At 39.5% G+C, this 16,855-nt stretch overlaps 3 protein-coding genes across 5 annotated transcripts; all 3 read right to left on the reverse strand.

Moving 5' to 3' along the window:
• Positions 1-2,375: 2,375 nt before the first annotated feature.
• Positions 2,376-6,387, reverse strand: LOC145899622 (uncharacterized). 3 transcript variants are annotated; one of them, XM_082988517.1, is made up of 4 exons: positions 6,211-6,387; positions 5,763-5,857; positions 4,359-4,586; positions 2,376-3,078 (listed from the first exon to the last, which is right to left on the reverse strand). In XM_082988517.1, the coding sequence occupies exons 1-4, from the start codon at positions 6,272-6,274 to the stop codon at positions 2,497-2,499; spliced, it is 969 nt and encodes a 322-aa protein (XP_082844643.1). In that variant the 5' UTR covers positions 6,275-6,387; the 3' UTR covers positions 2,376-2,496. The 3 variants fall into 3 exon arrangements, with proteins under 3 accessions (XP_082844643.1, XP_082844626.1, XP_082844634.1); XM_082988500.1 differs by having other exon boundaries at positions 3,906-4,586; XM_082988508.1 differs by lacking the exons at positions 5,763-5,857; positions 6,211-6,387 and adding an exon at positions 5,070-5,250 and having other exon boundaries at positions 3,906-4,586.
• Positions 6,341-9,838, reverse strand: LOC145899619 (helicase POLQ-like). Its single transcript, XM_082988485.1, has 2 exons — positions 9,785-9,838; positions 6,341-9,623 (listed from the first exon to the last, which is right to left on the reverse strand). Exon 2 carries the CDS (start codon positions 9,612-9,614, stop codon positions 6,609-6,611), a length of 3,006 nt encoding a protein of 1,001 aa, XP_082844611.1. The 5' UTR covers positions 9,615-9,623; positions 9,785-9,838; the 3' UTR covers positions 6,341-6,608.
• A 736-nt stretch (positions 9,839-10,574) lies between these two features.
• LOC145907485 (tetratricopeptide repeat protein 22-like) lies at positions 10,575-16,341 on the reverse strand. The gene is made up of 11 exons (XM_082994893.1): positions 16,183-16,341; positions 15,717-15,837; positions 15,342-15,497; positions 14,823-15,013; positions 14,203-14,399; positions 13,951-14,099; positions 13,533-13,670; positions 12,982-13,110; positions 12,375-12,536; positions 11,611-11,720; positions 10,575-11,387 (listed from the first exon to the last, which is right to left on the reverse strand). Exons 1-11 carry the CDS (start codon positions 16,317-16,319, stop codon positions 11,153-11,155), a joined length of 1,725 nt encoding a protein of 574 aa, XP_082851019.1. The 5' UTR covers positions 16,320-16,341; the 3' UTR covers positions 10,575-11,152.
• Between the last annotated feature and the right edge of the window lie 514 nt (positions 16,342-16,855).

The following is a 16,855-nucleotide window of genomic DNA, read 5'->3' on the forward strand; positions in this document are numbered from 1 at the left end:
ATCTGTCTGATTTAATAGTTGCCGATACACCGCAGGCATGATTTTTAGTTTGCGGAGCGTTGGTATATAATGCATTTACATGTGAATTGCCTGATGACAGTATCGAATTTTGATGACGCACAGTGCGGGCAACACAGATAATGTAGCCTATTTTAATATGACAGAAACAAAACGGATGTTTTCATCAACGTTTGTTTGAGCATCAGCTATGTCATATTGGTAAGTGCAATACCCAGATAACATAAACAGTAGCAACTGGGCATACGACATTGCCCATGTAGTGTTAGAAAAGATGAATTAATGCTTGAATACATTTTAGTGCACTGTATGTAGCCAGTTAGTGCCGGTGTTTATGCAGGGATGGTCAAAACCAACGTAGTTGCTATGTCGCAGGTTGTGAATATCCCCACATTGAATTTATCACATTTTTAAGTGTTGTAACTAAACTGTAATTGCTGGCCTCAATAAAGCTAACAAACTTGTTCGCAGCGTTCGAATCAGTAGCTTGGAAAAACGTTTGAAGGCACTGTTGTACAATGTTATCCCAATCCCATAAAAACAGGAAAAAGAGAATGACATGCAAAACTGTGCACCTGGAGTTTTTGACCAATAAGAAAGATGATGAAACTGTCATAGAAACAGCAGCCAGAAACTGTGCGTTAACTGCTGGTGAATACCAAGCAAGCCAAGCAAGCGTGGACGACATCATGACTTTTGAAAGGTTTCGACTACTAAATTCACTTTTGGATCGCACCAGTTTGGGATTCAGAGATTTGCAAAGCTGTCAGCTTGCTGCATTAATTGTTGGATCCAGTCATGACGCCAGGTTCCCCAAACCAACAATTGAGGAAAATTGGATAAATGGAAAAAAATTGGGAAAGTCCCTCGGACCGTTTTTTGAATTTACAAGGCAACTAGTGGAAGAAACCGTACAGGATGCCAGAACAAATCGCCACATACAGCTTCGGACACTGCATGTAGAAAACGGCTACGAAAATATGAAACTAGCGGAGAAGTTGCTGCAGGAAATGGAGGTATTGGGACGTTACCGAAGCTACGACACAATTTTAGCAGTCAGTACAACAAATTCACTCACCAACCTGCTTGAACACTCCAGCTACTCTCTTCATCAAACAAAGGAGTTGCCTCATTTTAGGGGCCATGTTAAGGCTGGTGCATCCCATGTTAATGCACAAAGTTTCGCAAGTGTGTTTATTAAAAGATTAACACGCTTCATACCCAAACTTTAAAACCGGCGTTGTAACAAAACATGGAGGTATCTTCAACTTTGTCCCAAAAATAATTCTCAAATTATTCGGAAAGCTAAATTTATCCGCAAAATTGTTTGTTGGTTTGGACTTTTTACACCGCAATATTTAAATAATTTTTTTTCGTGGCGTTGCAGTTATACAATTTCATTGTATAGCAGTGGTTCCAAACCTGGAGTTTGTGAACCCGAAAGGGATCCGCGAGTAAAAAACACTTTAAGCAAGTTCACGTTTGTTCCAGTACTTTCCTATTCATTATGTACTTCTATATTTTCAAGAAATTAACTTAGTTCATGACAGGCAAATTAACGTAGGGGTTCGCGGAGATGAACACTTTGTGCTTTAATCGGGATGAATTGAAAGAAATCAGTCCAAGTGTAACGAGCTTTGATGTAACCGGTAGTACCAAAAATCTCTGCAAGAAGTTCCATTATATCAGGTTACCACGTGCGTTCAACTTAACACAGTTGAAGAATTATGTAACGTCGTGAAACTTGGTTTCTTACTACAATATTGCGATTCACATTAAGGAATAACTGTTGCCGCAAGTTAATCTTTCTTTAGCAAGAAATTGAATTTACAACTAAAAATGCTTCTTAAACCACGCTACAAAATCATCTTGCCTTGTTGACAGAAACAGCAGCCGTTCGACCACCTTCATAATTGCGACAAGTTTACTCTGAACAATTATCGCCAGTTTGCAACAAAACGCAGGCGTGCAAAGTGAGATTGTGCCTCGTACGTAAACAATTTCAGAACAAACAAGCATGCTAGAACGAATGTAACACGTTTACGCACCACTGAACATCAACACAACAATGAACTTGTTTAAAATCGCAAGGACTTTCCAACGGAGACTAACAATTTTTCACTTTAGCTTCGGAAGCGACGGGACAAGAAAGTCAAGGTCAAGTTGCCATGACCTTAAAGACATACAAAGTCAGCAAAGCAGCATTTTGTGTTGGAAACTCCAGAAAAAGCTGTTGCAAAAACCACGGCTTTCATCGGTAAAATCTTAGACACAAATAACGAATTTTATGCCTGAACTTCGAATGCTTTGACATTCAGGCAATGATACTAATGATAGAAAGTCGAGTTACAGACAAATCAAAAAAGAAACAAAAGTTTATTTGTAAGCGAAGACGAATACCAGTGTGGATTACAGCAATTGCATGTACCCATTGTCTAATAGCATCTAAAAAAATACATAATTTCACACAGCGTGACGTCACATGTTACTAAGTTGGTTTTCATCCTGAGCGCTGGAACCGGACTGGTCTGAGGAAGGGGGATTGTTTGGTGTCTCCGAAGCTTCCGACATTCCCTTTAGTTCCAAAATGTCAAGGGTTTGTTGGATTCGCCTCACCACCGCCTTTCTCTTTGTCCGTACATCGTTCTCCCCAGGGGCTCCGGCGGCGCTGACCTCATCCAGTTGAAGAAGTTTTTTAGTGAGCATCTCTTCCAAGCGGAGATACGTCTTGTCGCCTTTCTTCCCCCCGAAATCATCGACCTCCTTCTCAATCGCCTCCAGGTTTTCCGTTACAGCTGAGATCTTCTTGTTGGCGGCCACGACACGATGATCCTGGGTATCTTCAGCCGGGTGCTGTTTCTTCTCTACCGGTTTGTTCTGGCGGTCGGGAACGGGAGGTACAGTGTCAGATGTTGGTTGTTTTGAGCCGTTCTGTGCCGGTTTTGGGGATGATTTTGAGGAGGAAGAGGGGCGGATTCCGGATGATGGTGATGGTAGCTTGGCACCGGGAGTTTCGTGGACAACTTTGATGGGAACAACTCTTTCTTTCGGTTGTTGAGTCTGCAATATGAAAAAGGAACGTTGTCAATTTTTGCATCTGGTTAAGATTGCAAAAGAGGTGAGCATTGCGTACACAATGAAAAATGAACACTATTTAGTAAAAAGGCCTAATTTGATATTTAGTACTTTTGTGGACCTTGAAAATATTCTTTTAAGTAGTATTGCCCAATTACATTATGTACCAAAATCACCAACTCGTGTGATGTCATTCATAGTAATATAAGCTTAATACGGCAAACACAACCCTGACTAAACACGGCAAAACAACTGCACATGACGTCACCAGGCATGTAGGTCACACAGCAAAGCAATGTCTATGTATCGAACCATCTAAAGGGTGCACAGGTACAAGTGACAGACAGCTGTAGGCGGCCAGGAGGCTGAATTAAAGGTTCAATAATGGCGACGAAAGCCCCAGGGATAAAACGCATGCAATGCGATTGTGACGTTATAATTACGTGGCGACGATGACGCTTTTGGATCCGGCAGTGCGTCGAGGTGTTGATGATGGTTTTGGTGCATTGGTGCAACACATTTAAAATTATATTCGTTTAACAACGTAAGGTTTAAAACTCAAATTAAATTCGAGTGTTGATTTTAACTGCATAGAAACATTATTCATACATTAACTGTATCCCGTTTCAAGATTTGTTGTGAATTAATACATTGAACTAATAACCTATGCTTGAAAGGAGATAAATATATAAAAATGTTCACAACCGTTTTTGTAAAGCTAGTGGCAAACAATGACAAGGCATGCTTAGTTATTAAAACAAACAGAAGCAGCCATGATCACAAGCAAAATGTGCCAGATTCTCGTTCAAAACCTCGTTTTCGGAAAGTTCCACTTCGGTTTGAAGTAAATCGGATTGAGATTCGACAGGTTCATCCTGTGTAAGTAGTGCTGGGGCCTCTGGTCCATCGACGACTGACTCAACGCCAACACCAGTTAGATCACACGAACTAGGACTTGGGCTACTGACACTTTCATACGGTAATGGTATCGGCTCGTTTAGGACTACGCTTTCAGAATCTGACCGGTTTGCCAATAATTTATCAGCTGTATTTTTCGGTGCCTCTTGGACATACGGCAGAGGTATGGCGGGCTGGGAAACTGACGGGGAGGGGCTATGGCAGGCCTGGTCAGTTATATCTGGGGTTATCGGCTTCGGCGCGGGTTGCTCTAAGACAACGGCGACAGGCTCGGGACTAACGGAAAAGGCTGGAGTATGTCCAACGTGTTGCACTGGAATTGAAATAGAACTACCAGAGGCACGTACTTGTGTTGTAGGGCGCGGTACAGGCCCAGGCTGCCGCTGTGGTTGCTGCTGTTGTTGGTACTGGTACTGGCTACCTTGACCGGGGTAAGCGCCAGGTTGAGGCATTCTATTGTGCTGAGGCTGCGGCATTTGCCTTGGGTCGTGCTGTTGCCATTGGTGTTGATACTGCTGATGTTGTGGCGCACGTTCGTGTTGCACCGGGATCACTCGAGACTGTTTGGCGCTGGTCTGCATAACATAGGGTATTAAATGTTTTTTGAGATCATTTAGTTGTGCCTTTGATCAATTTGGTTTTTCAACACGAGCGCTAAAACCTAGGGCTGGGTTAACCAAACTGTTTGGGCCGAGGTGCTCCTATTTGTTAACTTATTTTTCTCTGACCTTCTGATCAATGTCACAACAATTTTTATGGAAAATAACAGAAAACCCAAAATAATTCACGCAACTGAAGTGGGCCTAAACAGAACCGAACAAAAATCCCCTTTTTTATAATTCAACTCCACACTGTACTTCTGCATACGATTGACCGAAGTACTGCACACACCTTAACGATTACGACAAGTTTAACAAAATTTTAATCAATACATATACAAATTACTTCTGCGACATCAAAAGTTTCAATGTCTACTTTAACAAGGTACCAACACTCTTGAATTACTTCACTGCCATGCCATTTACTTGAATCTACAATACAGTACTTTCGGTACATACCGATTTCATTTCTCCGTCTTCCATGGGAACTGTCAACACTGGGCTTGAAGCTTGCTGTCTCTTCATAACATCAATAAACATAGTTAGTCAACTTTTTTCTTCACCAGATTTTGTTGCGCACGATCACAAATATCTCAAAACTGAATAGCTGTTTAAGCTGCTGAATGGCACTCGGCCCAGAACGATCAGAATAGTAAATAACGGTAGGCGACTGCGCGCATAAGTATATAGTCTTACTCTATGACGTCACAGTGCGCCAGACGAGCCTCGACAGTTCCAGAATGGTCTGGACCGTTCAAGGGCTGCTTCACTCGACAGCCTAATGTATTGTGTCTGGTGTATTAATTGCTTGTTGCGCATTGTTACCCTCAATTGTAAACGCTGATATTCTAATTACGTATCCTGCTCATTATCTTTAAAATAACTGGAACTTTTGAAAATTGAATATATATATGAACTTCAAACTTCATTGATAGAATACTATTGGCTTTCACCTAGGTTGCCTTCCTTGCAGTTTAAGCACAACATTTGTATCCGTGCATTATCGTACACCTCACTATGTATACTTGCAACTGACAAGACGATTTTGATGTCACAAAAACTAGAACACTATATATACCATAAAATACATTATATAAAATACGCAGTTATACCACATCCAAGCACAAAACTTTAAACCAAAGAAACCGTTACCTTGGGTGGCCGAGGGTCAGTCCAGGTTGTGGTTCTGGTATTGTGGTCAATAAAAAATGGCCATTGTGAGTTGTCGTCAATTCGCATTTCCCAACCTACGGACAACTCACATTTAGGCAATGTTTATGTACAAACATTTACTCAGTGTACACACTTGGTAAAAAGGATGACAGGAATACAGATTAATTTTAACAGTAAATCATGGCAGCTAAAATGCAATACAGTTATGCACATGCTATCCTCCTAAAATGGAAACATTACTTATGATAACATTTTCTCTGCCCCCAAAATTGTATAAATTCCACACATAAATCACAAAAATAACATGCACAAATAAAAAAATGTTTCTACCGTGAGTGGTAATAATGGCAAATACCATATAAACATATGCAAAATGTATTATTTCCCCTCTGCATGACATGGAGAGCATAAATACACAATAGCTTACCTGGAGGTAAAGGTTCATCCAACCTATAATCAGGTGGTTTAGGAACGTGCCGATAATGGGACATAACAAAGAAACAAACTTTTGTTTAAGTTCAGTAAACAGACAAAAACGAGGTATATAATATGATAAATTCTGTGAAAATAGAATGGAGGATAGTTAAAAAAAAACATGTTTGTCAAAAACGAAGTGTCATTTCAGGCTGGCAGTGCAAATCTTAGCAATAGTGTGGGTGTAACAGAAGATGTAGCATATAGATTCACCAACAAGAAACTTCAAACTGCACAAGAATATACCAACACGAAATGATTGAGAAGCAGCACTGAATAAGAATATAATATTAGAAAGTGTCATAACAAGTGATGTGTCACAGTGTCAAACAACAAACAAGTGAATTGAGTTTAGGTCTTGGCTGTTGATTGAAGGTCCTGAATTTCTTCTTCAAGGGTGTTAACTTTTTCATTACGTAACACTGTGGCAGCAGCAATGATTTGCTGGGCTTGCTTAAAAGACATGTACTGAATGTCTCTAACCAAATTATCTGGCAACGCCGTTGCTAGCTGGTGAAGGTTGCTGTATCCAAATTTATGCAACTGTTTTGCCCGTGACAACTTTACACCCGGAATTTCCATCAATGTGGTCAGTTCTGGTGCATTGCTAAACTGCAAAGATTTCATAACTCGTTCCAAGAGGGCGTGGTACGGCCAGAATTGTTCAACTTCTTGTGTGAAATGCAAAGTGCTGGAGGCAAATGCCACTGCACTTGACAATAAGCTTTGAAGAAAACCTCTTGGTTGGCCGAACTGTGAAGCAACATCCCATATAGAGCGTCCTTTAAACAGTTGGTAAAGCATTATTGTGACATAAAATCGCCTAAAGATCATTTCATTCACTTGAGTCTTTCGTAACCTTCTTCCTGATGCTTTAAGTGCAATAAAATGCTCAGAAACCCCAATAGCAGAGGCCGCTTTGGCATCTTCTGGTGAAAAATTATTCATTTCATTAAGATATGACAGCCAATCTGGGTCCACAGCATATGCCGCTTCATAGGGAGTAACTAAATACAGCAGATGTAAATAGTTAGTTAACACTAAGCCCTGCAACCCTTGCTCCAGATCATTAAATAACATTTCACTGATATTCACATCAACTGAACCTTTGTACACTGCTGACCCTAGCGTGGTTATATGCAAATTGCCTTCTTCAGGAGAAGCTGTATCATTGAATATCAATTTCATTCCAAATAGTTCATTTAGACATTTGTTTACAATGCTGGCAACAAAATCAGACTCTGTTTTAACATTTGGTCCGGCAAATTCCAATACATCTGGGTTTATTTTCTTGATTGTGGAAATTTGTTTTCCAAAAAGAGTGTTTCGGAAGTAATCACAAATTTCTGTTCTGCTTTTAACTATTTTCAGTCCAACCAAGTTCAACAGTAGTGACATAAAACCTTTGCCATTATCATACATCATGCTGCTCATACACATTTCGATGTGTCCACTAAGCATCTCATGTACCTTGTCCCTGTCCCTCAATTCAAATATCACAAAACTTTCACCTTTTGTGTCAATGCCTGCCCTTCCAGCACGACCAATCATCTGTTTGTATTGTGCACAGCTCATAAAAGTCCGCCCGACATAAGGGGATCGTATGAGGACTCGTCTTGCAGGCAAATTAACCCCAGCAGCAAGTGTCGAAGTGCAAGTGATAACACATATTGTACCATTCTTGTATGCATTTTCAATTAGCTGTCTTTCATCTGATGTTAACCCACTGTGATGATATGCAACACCAAATGGAATAGTGTTTTTCAGGACAGGACAAATAACACCCTCTGTCTGCAAGTACATTTCATTAAGAAGTGCCATTTTTTCGCTTTCTTTGTGTTTAAAACTTGCATTTGGCAAGAGTTTGCAAATGGTAATAGCAACATTTTCGCAGTTCTTTTTAGTTGGACAAAAAACTAGGCAGGAGTGTTCTGGAATAACTTCTTTAATGAGAGTGGACAAATGGTCAGAGTCAGCTTTTTGCAATTCTTTGTTGTCATGGTAAAGAGTCCGAATAAGATCCAGTTCCTCCCCCATCCGTAAACGCTTGCTGTCTACTTCATATATCTTGTTCTCCACCTTGACATATTCAGACAACTCAACAGGCCTAAAATCATCACTGAATGTTTGGGCTTTTAGGAAGGACGCTAGGTCTTGTATGTTTCCAATTGTAGCGGACATTCCAATGATTTGACTGTCTGCATTTTGGTGCATGACTTTTGTTAACATGGATTCCAATGTTGCTCCACGCTTTCCACCCTCTCCTAGCATGTGCAACTCATCAATCACAAACAAACCTATTTCTTGTAGTCTCCCTTCTTCAATTAAAGAGTTTACTATAGAGTTTGCTTTTTCCATTGTGCAAATGTATAATACATTCTTATTTCTTCTTTTTTGTGGGGGAAAACGACCCTTGCTTCCAGCATACTCTTCAACAAGAAAACCAAATTCCATCGCAAACATTGCAATGCTCTGCACTTTTTCCTGTGCAATGGCAACAAACGGAACAACCAAGACTGCATTTTGCTTGTGGCACATAATAGTGCGCATTATGAGGATTTCTGCCACCAATGTTTTGCCACCGCTGGTTGGCAGAGAATAAATTAAATTCTCTCCAGAGAAAACTCCATTCATTGTGAGACATTTTTGTTGCCAGTCATATAAGGTTTTAATACCTCTCAGAGATTGTAATAAATCTTTCACTTTCATCGGTAGACCATAAAATGTTGTGTCATCATAAGGTTTATTGCTTCCTCTTTTAATGGATTTAATCATCGGTGAAACCTGTGCATTATTTTGCAATTTCTGCCGGATTCTTTCAGAAAGGTTCGTTACAGATTTTTCAGCTTTTGGTGTGGAGGTGACAACATGTTTGCCATCAGTAAAGGCAGTCGGAGATCTTTCTGCTTGCTTCTTACCTTTACGAGCACTACCTTTGGAAAGTCTTCGTGTAAAATCTTGATGAACGGTGTTACTTTGTTTTTCAATGCACTGACCTTCCAACAATGACAAATCAATGTTGTCAAAAGTGGAATCTTGCAAAATGCTGATTTCTTTGTTGATATTGCCGGAGTGGTTGGTTACAATTGCATTTTGACCACTCGTTTCTAAAAAATAGTCTACATCGTCATTTTCAAAGAGTGAAGGTGAACAAGATCTGTTTGAAACTGGGGTTCTTGATTCATTGGTTTGGCCTTTGTTATTTGACAAGTTTATTGATGACCTTGATGAATGTTTACCTGTATCAGGCTTAACTTTCTTAACTGATCCACTTGGTTCATCCAATAAGGAAAGCTGTGTCAAACTGGATTTTCTTTGTCTTTTGCCAGCTCGCTTTGGAGTTTTTCTCGGTTTCATTATAACTGCCTGTGTGATAAAGCATTTAACCAATTTTTTTTCATGAAATGTGTGATTTACACTATTTCAAGAATAAAAATACTCAAGCATTCTCCATTCCCAATAACAAAAATGTCCTTTGAATTTGAATTGCATATCAAATTACAATGAAACAATACCAAAATACACACCCTTGTTCCGTACACCACCTGTACAAGAAAAATTTAACAAACATCAACCCTTTCCAAAACGAATAGCAAACTCGTTCCAGAACCTTCGGGTAATGACTGTAACCGCTATAACTATCAGCTGCTTCCACAGTTATTGCTCAGCAAATTTAAATGCCTGAGTGATTCTTCATGAAATGTTTTTGATTTCTATGGTAAGATGTACATAATCATGGGTATATGCAGTGGTGGGAATCAAATTGTTTGTCATTCGGTCATATTTTTCAGCGGGTTCTGTTACAAAAATTCATATTGACAGTAACCAGTAATGCTAACCGGTTCGCTGATCTCATAAAATTTCGTGAGAGCCGGTGTGAACTGGCTGAATTCCACCACTGGGTATACGTAGGCAGCTGAGGCTAAGTTAAAATACATTTGAACTTTTGTGACAAAGCTCTGATTTCTAGTTTCAAAGCGGGGTCTCAAACGCGCGAGCGTCGTTAGATTTACTCGAACCTATGTGGAATGCTGAACCAGAAAAGAAAATATTACAAAAGTGAATTTGTCTACGTTTCAGACTAATCACACAGGAAATATACTTGTTTTCCTGTCTTTCACTTCGTACAATCTGCATTTTAACTATAGTCTATGTAACATAGGTGGCGTATGAAATTGCGTTGTGTGTACTACAACACTTCAGCTTTTTGTGACAGCTAAAGTGTGCCTAAACCGAAAGACTACTAATTGCACACAAACAGAAAAATCTTTGTTATATTTATAACGAATGTAAACTCTGTACGTGATCTGCGCGTTTAAAGTTGACATATTTGAGTTCATAAAAGTGCCATAAAAATGTAAAAAATCATAAAATATACTGGAATAAACGAGAGATTATGTGAAACAAAACAAAAAGATGTGAACAAAGTATTACAGTGTGAAACACAGAAATGAGCGTATACTATACACCCTCACAAAAATGAGTCGCAACGAAAAGTTGAACTAGACTGAAACATTACGATATTTCAAGTAAAATTAAATCAGGGTATTGCAGAAATAAGGCGTCCTCAACCAGCAATGCAGTTCGGCTTGAATACCTATCAAAATGAGGACCGAAAACTTCAAAGCGGACTATGGTGGTAACCTGACTGATTGTATTAAGTTATGCTCACGTCGCCGTAAAGTGCATTAAATGTAAGCTGAGCGCGTCAGGCAATGAGCAGCACAAATGGTTCCAAATTAAATTACCAAATCTTCCATCAAGTTTACACCTATTGTAATCATGACCTTCAGTCGGCACCCGGCATGAGATCGTACACTATTTTCTGTGGAAAACACCTAACTCGCAACCGGCAGGGCACAACTGGCCACAGCGAGCATTGCAACGAACGGAGCTTAATCCGTAGCGGCAGAGGCGGGAAACATGGAGAAGCAAAGCCTCGCTAGCGCCATCTTGCCGCTTTTAATCATTCCCTTACACAGCTCGAGCGTCTCGTGCGTATACACGTGTGAGAGAGATCGAAGTTCGCTCACGATGACGTCATTGTCGAACTTTCCCAGTGCCATTCGAATCCACTGGTCGGCATCCGCTATAATGACGTCACGTTTCGCAGCGCCACCGTGACAGTACCTGGAAGAAAAATGTGCGCAAAATAGGTTACGTGCATGGCTGGCCAAAGGTTTGAAAACTGAAGTCAGATTTTGATAAAGTCAAGACTTTGATAAACTGTGCTGCTATACTCTGTTCGGTTTTTCAAATATTTTGTAAGTTGTCCACTAACATCATGCGAAAATGGCAAACCACACCTGAATGCGTCAGATTATCCAGCATACAAGGCCGTTATTTAACTTACCATTGTACGAGAGTTTCTATAAGACATCGAAATGCTTGTGTGTTCTTTGAACCTTCTCTGTCCAGTTCTATTGCCCGTTTAAAGCATTCAAGGGCGTTACGTTCTTCTCCCTACAACAAATAATTGCGAACTTAACTAAGTTGTCTAGTATCCACATGCATATACTTTTAACTTTGTTACTCGGGCGAAATATATATCAAACGACCTTGCACGACAAAAGATAGTCCGTTATCAAGACTTTGTTGGTCATGGAGCTAACAGCAAAGTCCGGTAATGTCCTTTCAATGGTCTACAGTAGCAATACCGTCATTATATTTATTCAAGTATGTATTGGAAAGTGAATTTTTGTATTTGGTAAACTATGACAATTATTTATTCATGCAACACGTGCGTCATGCAATAATGTTTTTTTCGGCGTTTTGCATCAAGGGGAAAAAACAGCTTGTGGCTTAATTATGTCATACAATCACAGAAACGTTAATTTCATTCTAAAATATATCAGTCTTGGCATGTCAGACAAATATATTTCGCTTTTGTAACAAGCATCCTCAATGTCTATAAAAACAATCTAAAAACCAAGACAGATATATTTTAGCCTAAAATTAACGTTTCTGTTATTGCGACATAATTACACATAAGGTGGAAATCGTCAGGGCCAGTAGAGTATTATTCCCAGAATCGATTAACAAGAAAAATAAAAAAATAACAAAAAAAGTCCTGCAATTTGACAAAAAAAGAACTAAAAGTTGCAGTAAAACGCAGACCTTCATACGCAGACATTTTCCTCTTAATAGTTGCAACTCAGGCAGGAGTCCACCCATTTCGCAGTCGAGTGCCTTTGCAAAGTAGATCAACGCAGTGTTGAGAAAGTCTTCGTTGACCACAAACGATTCCTTGATCGCGTCCACGCCCATGTAGTAACACACCTGTCGCGTATGCAGTGTTTGTTATAACACAAACAAATCAGCATGACGTCTTTTTTATGTCAAAAGTAAACGTTGTATGTCCTAACCCAGGGCTGCATCGATGTGAAACAGAAAATGAGGACGATTGAAGCGAAATACGATTAACCTTTACTGATGCTATACGTTTTATTGGTATTTCAGCATGATGACCCGGTGTTTTTGATCGTGATATGGGTATGGTGGACAAATTATGTTGACAATAAACGAAAAAGGCCTGTATTTAAGTTGTTTGCGTCAAAAAATATTAATAATACGAATGCCTGTGGCCGAAATAGCTTAAAAATACTTAAAAAGTAAGGCCTCCAAAACAAATGGACAAATCTTATAAACAACACACTCGTATTTTCTAAGACGAAAATAAGGACAAATCTTAGCAATGCGGACTGCATGGCAACTTCATCAATACCTGTCCAATATCCATGTAGGGCCTGAGGCCAGGTGACACTTGTATCACTTGCTCCAAGTCGACCTTTGCTTTCTCCAACAGAGACCTCTCAGGCATTGTGCTCGAACCATGCTTACTCTTCCTCAAATCCTACATGAACGTGAACGATTACGTACAAAAAACTAAACAGTTTGCATTTTTAAACACAAACACCCGGCTTATACGCTAGAGTACTGCTATGTAGGCTATTTGTTTTCATGCAGTTTTATCAATTGCCGAAATTTTCCCTTTGTTTATATTCAGCTTCTGTCCATATATGCACTATATATAGGACACATGCAATGGCTTGAAAAATCTCAGGATAGAATAAAAACCAAAACTGAGAGCTGCAGACCCGCGTACACACCATTTCGACCAGTAAGGTTTCTCCAGTGCAGCTGTTTATAATCACAACGTTTAAAACACCAAATTTAGTGTACCTTTCATAGAAGGCACTAACAAGCATGTGGGACTATCACAAGTGAGATAGTGTACTGGTTAATCATACTAACAAAACCGACGTTAACACTTACCCGCATGTACATGGAAGTGTAAACTCTAGCCCGGCAGTGTAGTGGTGATAAATTGGAAAGAGGATCGTCACTTGTAGTTTCAATGGACATGGTCGATGTCCCGACCGCTAATTCGAATTTTCCCATAACTTGGAACACCTGTTACCCAATTAATTCGGTGTTAATAGCGTGAATCAACTCATATTGAGGTATAAACAGCGAGAAGCAACTCATATTAAAGATGTATAAATAACGTTACGATCTGCCTGGACCAATTAATAAGGGCGCTGAATTTTGATGCCAAAATTGGATTTCATAAACTTTGTCAAATTTTGTAGGACATTGTGTAGCATGAATTAGATTTTCTTTCTTTCTTTTTTCTGGATATGGGTAGTTCGAGTTGGGAATCAGTGGTCTAGTTGCTGCACTTAGTTCTTACCTTTGCAAGCCTATTAAGAACGTTGGTTTGCCTTTCAGCCATCTGAATCGCCTTGCTGTAGCAGTCTAATGGTTCCGTGCCAGTGTAGCCGCAATCATGAATCGACATAGGTGTTGTTTCGAATGTGGCCTGGCGTTCCATCAAAATACCTACAATACAACAATTCGCTGTCACAAATTAACTCATAACTTGCTTATACAAACTAGTTTTTAATATTTGCTTTTCCTTTGCGTCGATAGACGGAAAACGTACCCAGGTAAGCCCAGGATAATACGCGGTGGTAAAGTCGTTCCGATTTGGAGACCTCCTTTAGGAGGTGAACGGCACGATTAAACCCAGGTAACCTCGCCTTCTCCGGGTCTCGTGACCAAGACATGAGGGTGTCCAGTCGGACGAAGACGGTTGCCATGACGAAATACCAACGCCGTCGTTCTTCCAGTAGAATGGAACTATATTGATTGAAAAACATATTGATTCATGAGTGATACAAAAACAGACGTAAATTTGAAAGAGCGGTATCTGCGGACAGCTTCTTTTTAAATAAGCGATACTGACGATGTCCTCAAGCGAAACATATATACTTAGTCCTTGTTACTGGCAAAAGGCTCTTTTGTTTGTTTTCTGCGTATGTGAAACTAAACTTACAAATATTTATATAAAGCATAGATATTCCAATTCGTTTGGTCTTGGTATCACGGGTTTGATTTTTCAAAAGTAAGCACTAAAAGTTAAAACATTTGAATGACGTTAAATCTACTGCAACGCTGCCAAAGGGCAAAAGTTATTCAAACAAAATTCAAACAAAAAAACGATTTTCTCTTCAAGACTTCTAACAAAACGTTTCATAAACCTTCATGAACACAAACACACACCTTGCCCCAATACTCATTGCCCTGTCGTAAGTTGTAATCGAGTTGAGTAACCTCTCCTTCTGCTCGTTGACTTCGTTCAGTCCAACGTCGTACGCGTAAGCGTAAGCGTGCTCAGCTAGGCTTCGCGCCATCACATGATTGATGTCATTCTCGTTTACGGGTGTTTCCCCACGTCCGAGAAGAATCCTCACCTAAAACCAGACGTTGCTTTGACATAAAAATCGTAGAAAAACCTTTTACTAGATATTGTCTAATTTTCGTTAGAGCAAGGAAAACAATATGAGCGTATGTACAATCACTGGAAGACATTTCTTTATGACGTTTAGTGTTAAAATAAAACATAACAATAAATACGCTTGGAATACTTTTGTAATATATAATATATTAAAAATCAAAACATCTTCATCAGAGTATTTAGAATTAGTTATTTGTTAAAATGTAAACATATTTACCAAATGAGTACTGATGTCTAATACTGAAACAGCTTGCCACGAAATCAGGCGAAAATATGTTGCTCACCTTACTGGACATAACATCAGCTTGCTCTGGATCATTGAGCTTGGAGTAGGACTGAGCGAGATTTTGCAAGGCATTCACATTCTCCTGGTCTTGCTCTAGAACCGAGTTAAAATGTTCGACGGCAATCTTCAACTTGTCCAAACGAAAAGCAAGCATCTGTAAAAATATTTTAAACCTGTTTGTCTAAACATAAGATTAAAAAAGAAGAATACAATTTGTTTCTTGTGAAAGCTGAATAAACAAAACTTACACTGACGACAGGGCACGGATGGATTACATAAAATTTCCAACTCAAAGTTAATGATTTTAATTTTTTGTTAGTTCTGCGACTATCTCGCGGCGATGAAGTAATTGAAGCAATGGAATTTTAATTACCCCCATCATATTTTCAGCAGCGGCGTAATCCGGTATGTCTTCATCATGTAAATCGCTCGCAAGGGATTGGTAGCGAAACGTGAGGTCACGTGTTCGCGAATTTTGTCGGCACTTTTCGTGTCTACATAAACAAACAAAAAACAGATCGCTGAGGATATCTGTAGCGTCGGTAAAGATAAAAATGAAGAAGAAATCCTCTATGTTGTTTTGTTTAATCAGTGACCTCGTATAGCATAGATAAATGACCACAGTAAAGCGACTGTAACTTTACTGCATGGACTGCATGACGCTGCTTATGCGGCTCATCTTTGCCTATATATCATATAGGTTCAAACTCAACGTTTACTGCCGGGATAGCAACCGCAAGACAATATATCCAGCTTTTGGAGTTACTTCATTAAGGAAATCAGCTTATATGTCTTATGCATGACATAACTCACCAATACCACAGAAGTTATAAACATACCGTATTCCATCAGGCGGATCAGGGGCAACTGGGTCGATTGTATCGTCGAAAATATCTTTTGTCGTACAGTTGTTTACATTCAGCCGTAGGTGCATGTGGCCTGGCCTGTAATCGTCATATTCTATTACGTCGTCCATTATGCTGACAACTACTAACAGCCTACACCTAAAAAAAGATATTTTACCTATTATATGTTCAACTAGTTTTCGTTCAACAAGTCCTATGATCAACATTTAAATTTTTGTTTTGCTTTTCTGACGTCATCAAAGTGCGCATTTTAAGCTCGTATTGTAAACTAAAACACAAATACTGAAGCTAACAATGCTCAAATGACTATTTCCGATTAATTATCCAGCATTTAATCATTGCCAGACGTGTTGCCAGTGGGAAAGACCAAAGAGCAATCACGCTCTTACAATTTTATCGCACGCATACCGAACATGCTGATAACATTTGTTGTTCTGTGCCTGTCAGCTGTTTGCTGAACTGTTCGATGCACATGTTTCAAGCGCTGTAGTATAATTTGCTGCCGACACTTTCAGAACGAAGTGTTTCCTTAGCAAACATCAAAGTCTAGTAATGATCAACTTAAGCGCGGACCCAAATGACGAGATTGCAGGATTTACGGTTGAATACCATTTCAAGTTTGTGAAGCCGACGGAGTTTAACATGG

Source organism: Ascidia mentula, chromosome 1, assembly GCF_947561715.1.
Source record: "Ascidia mentula chromosome 1, kaAscMent1.1, whole genome shotgun sequence".
In the NCBI taxonomy this organism is placed as follows: domain Eukaryota; kingdom Metazoa; phylum Chordata; class Ascidiacea; order Phlebobranchia; family Ascidiidae; genus Ascidia; species Ascidia mentula.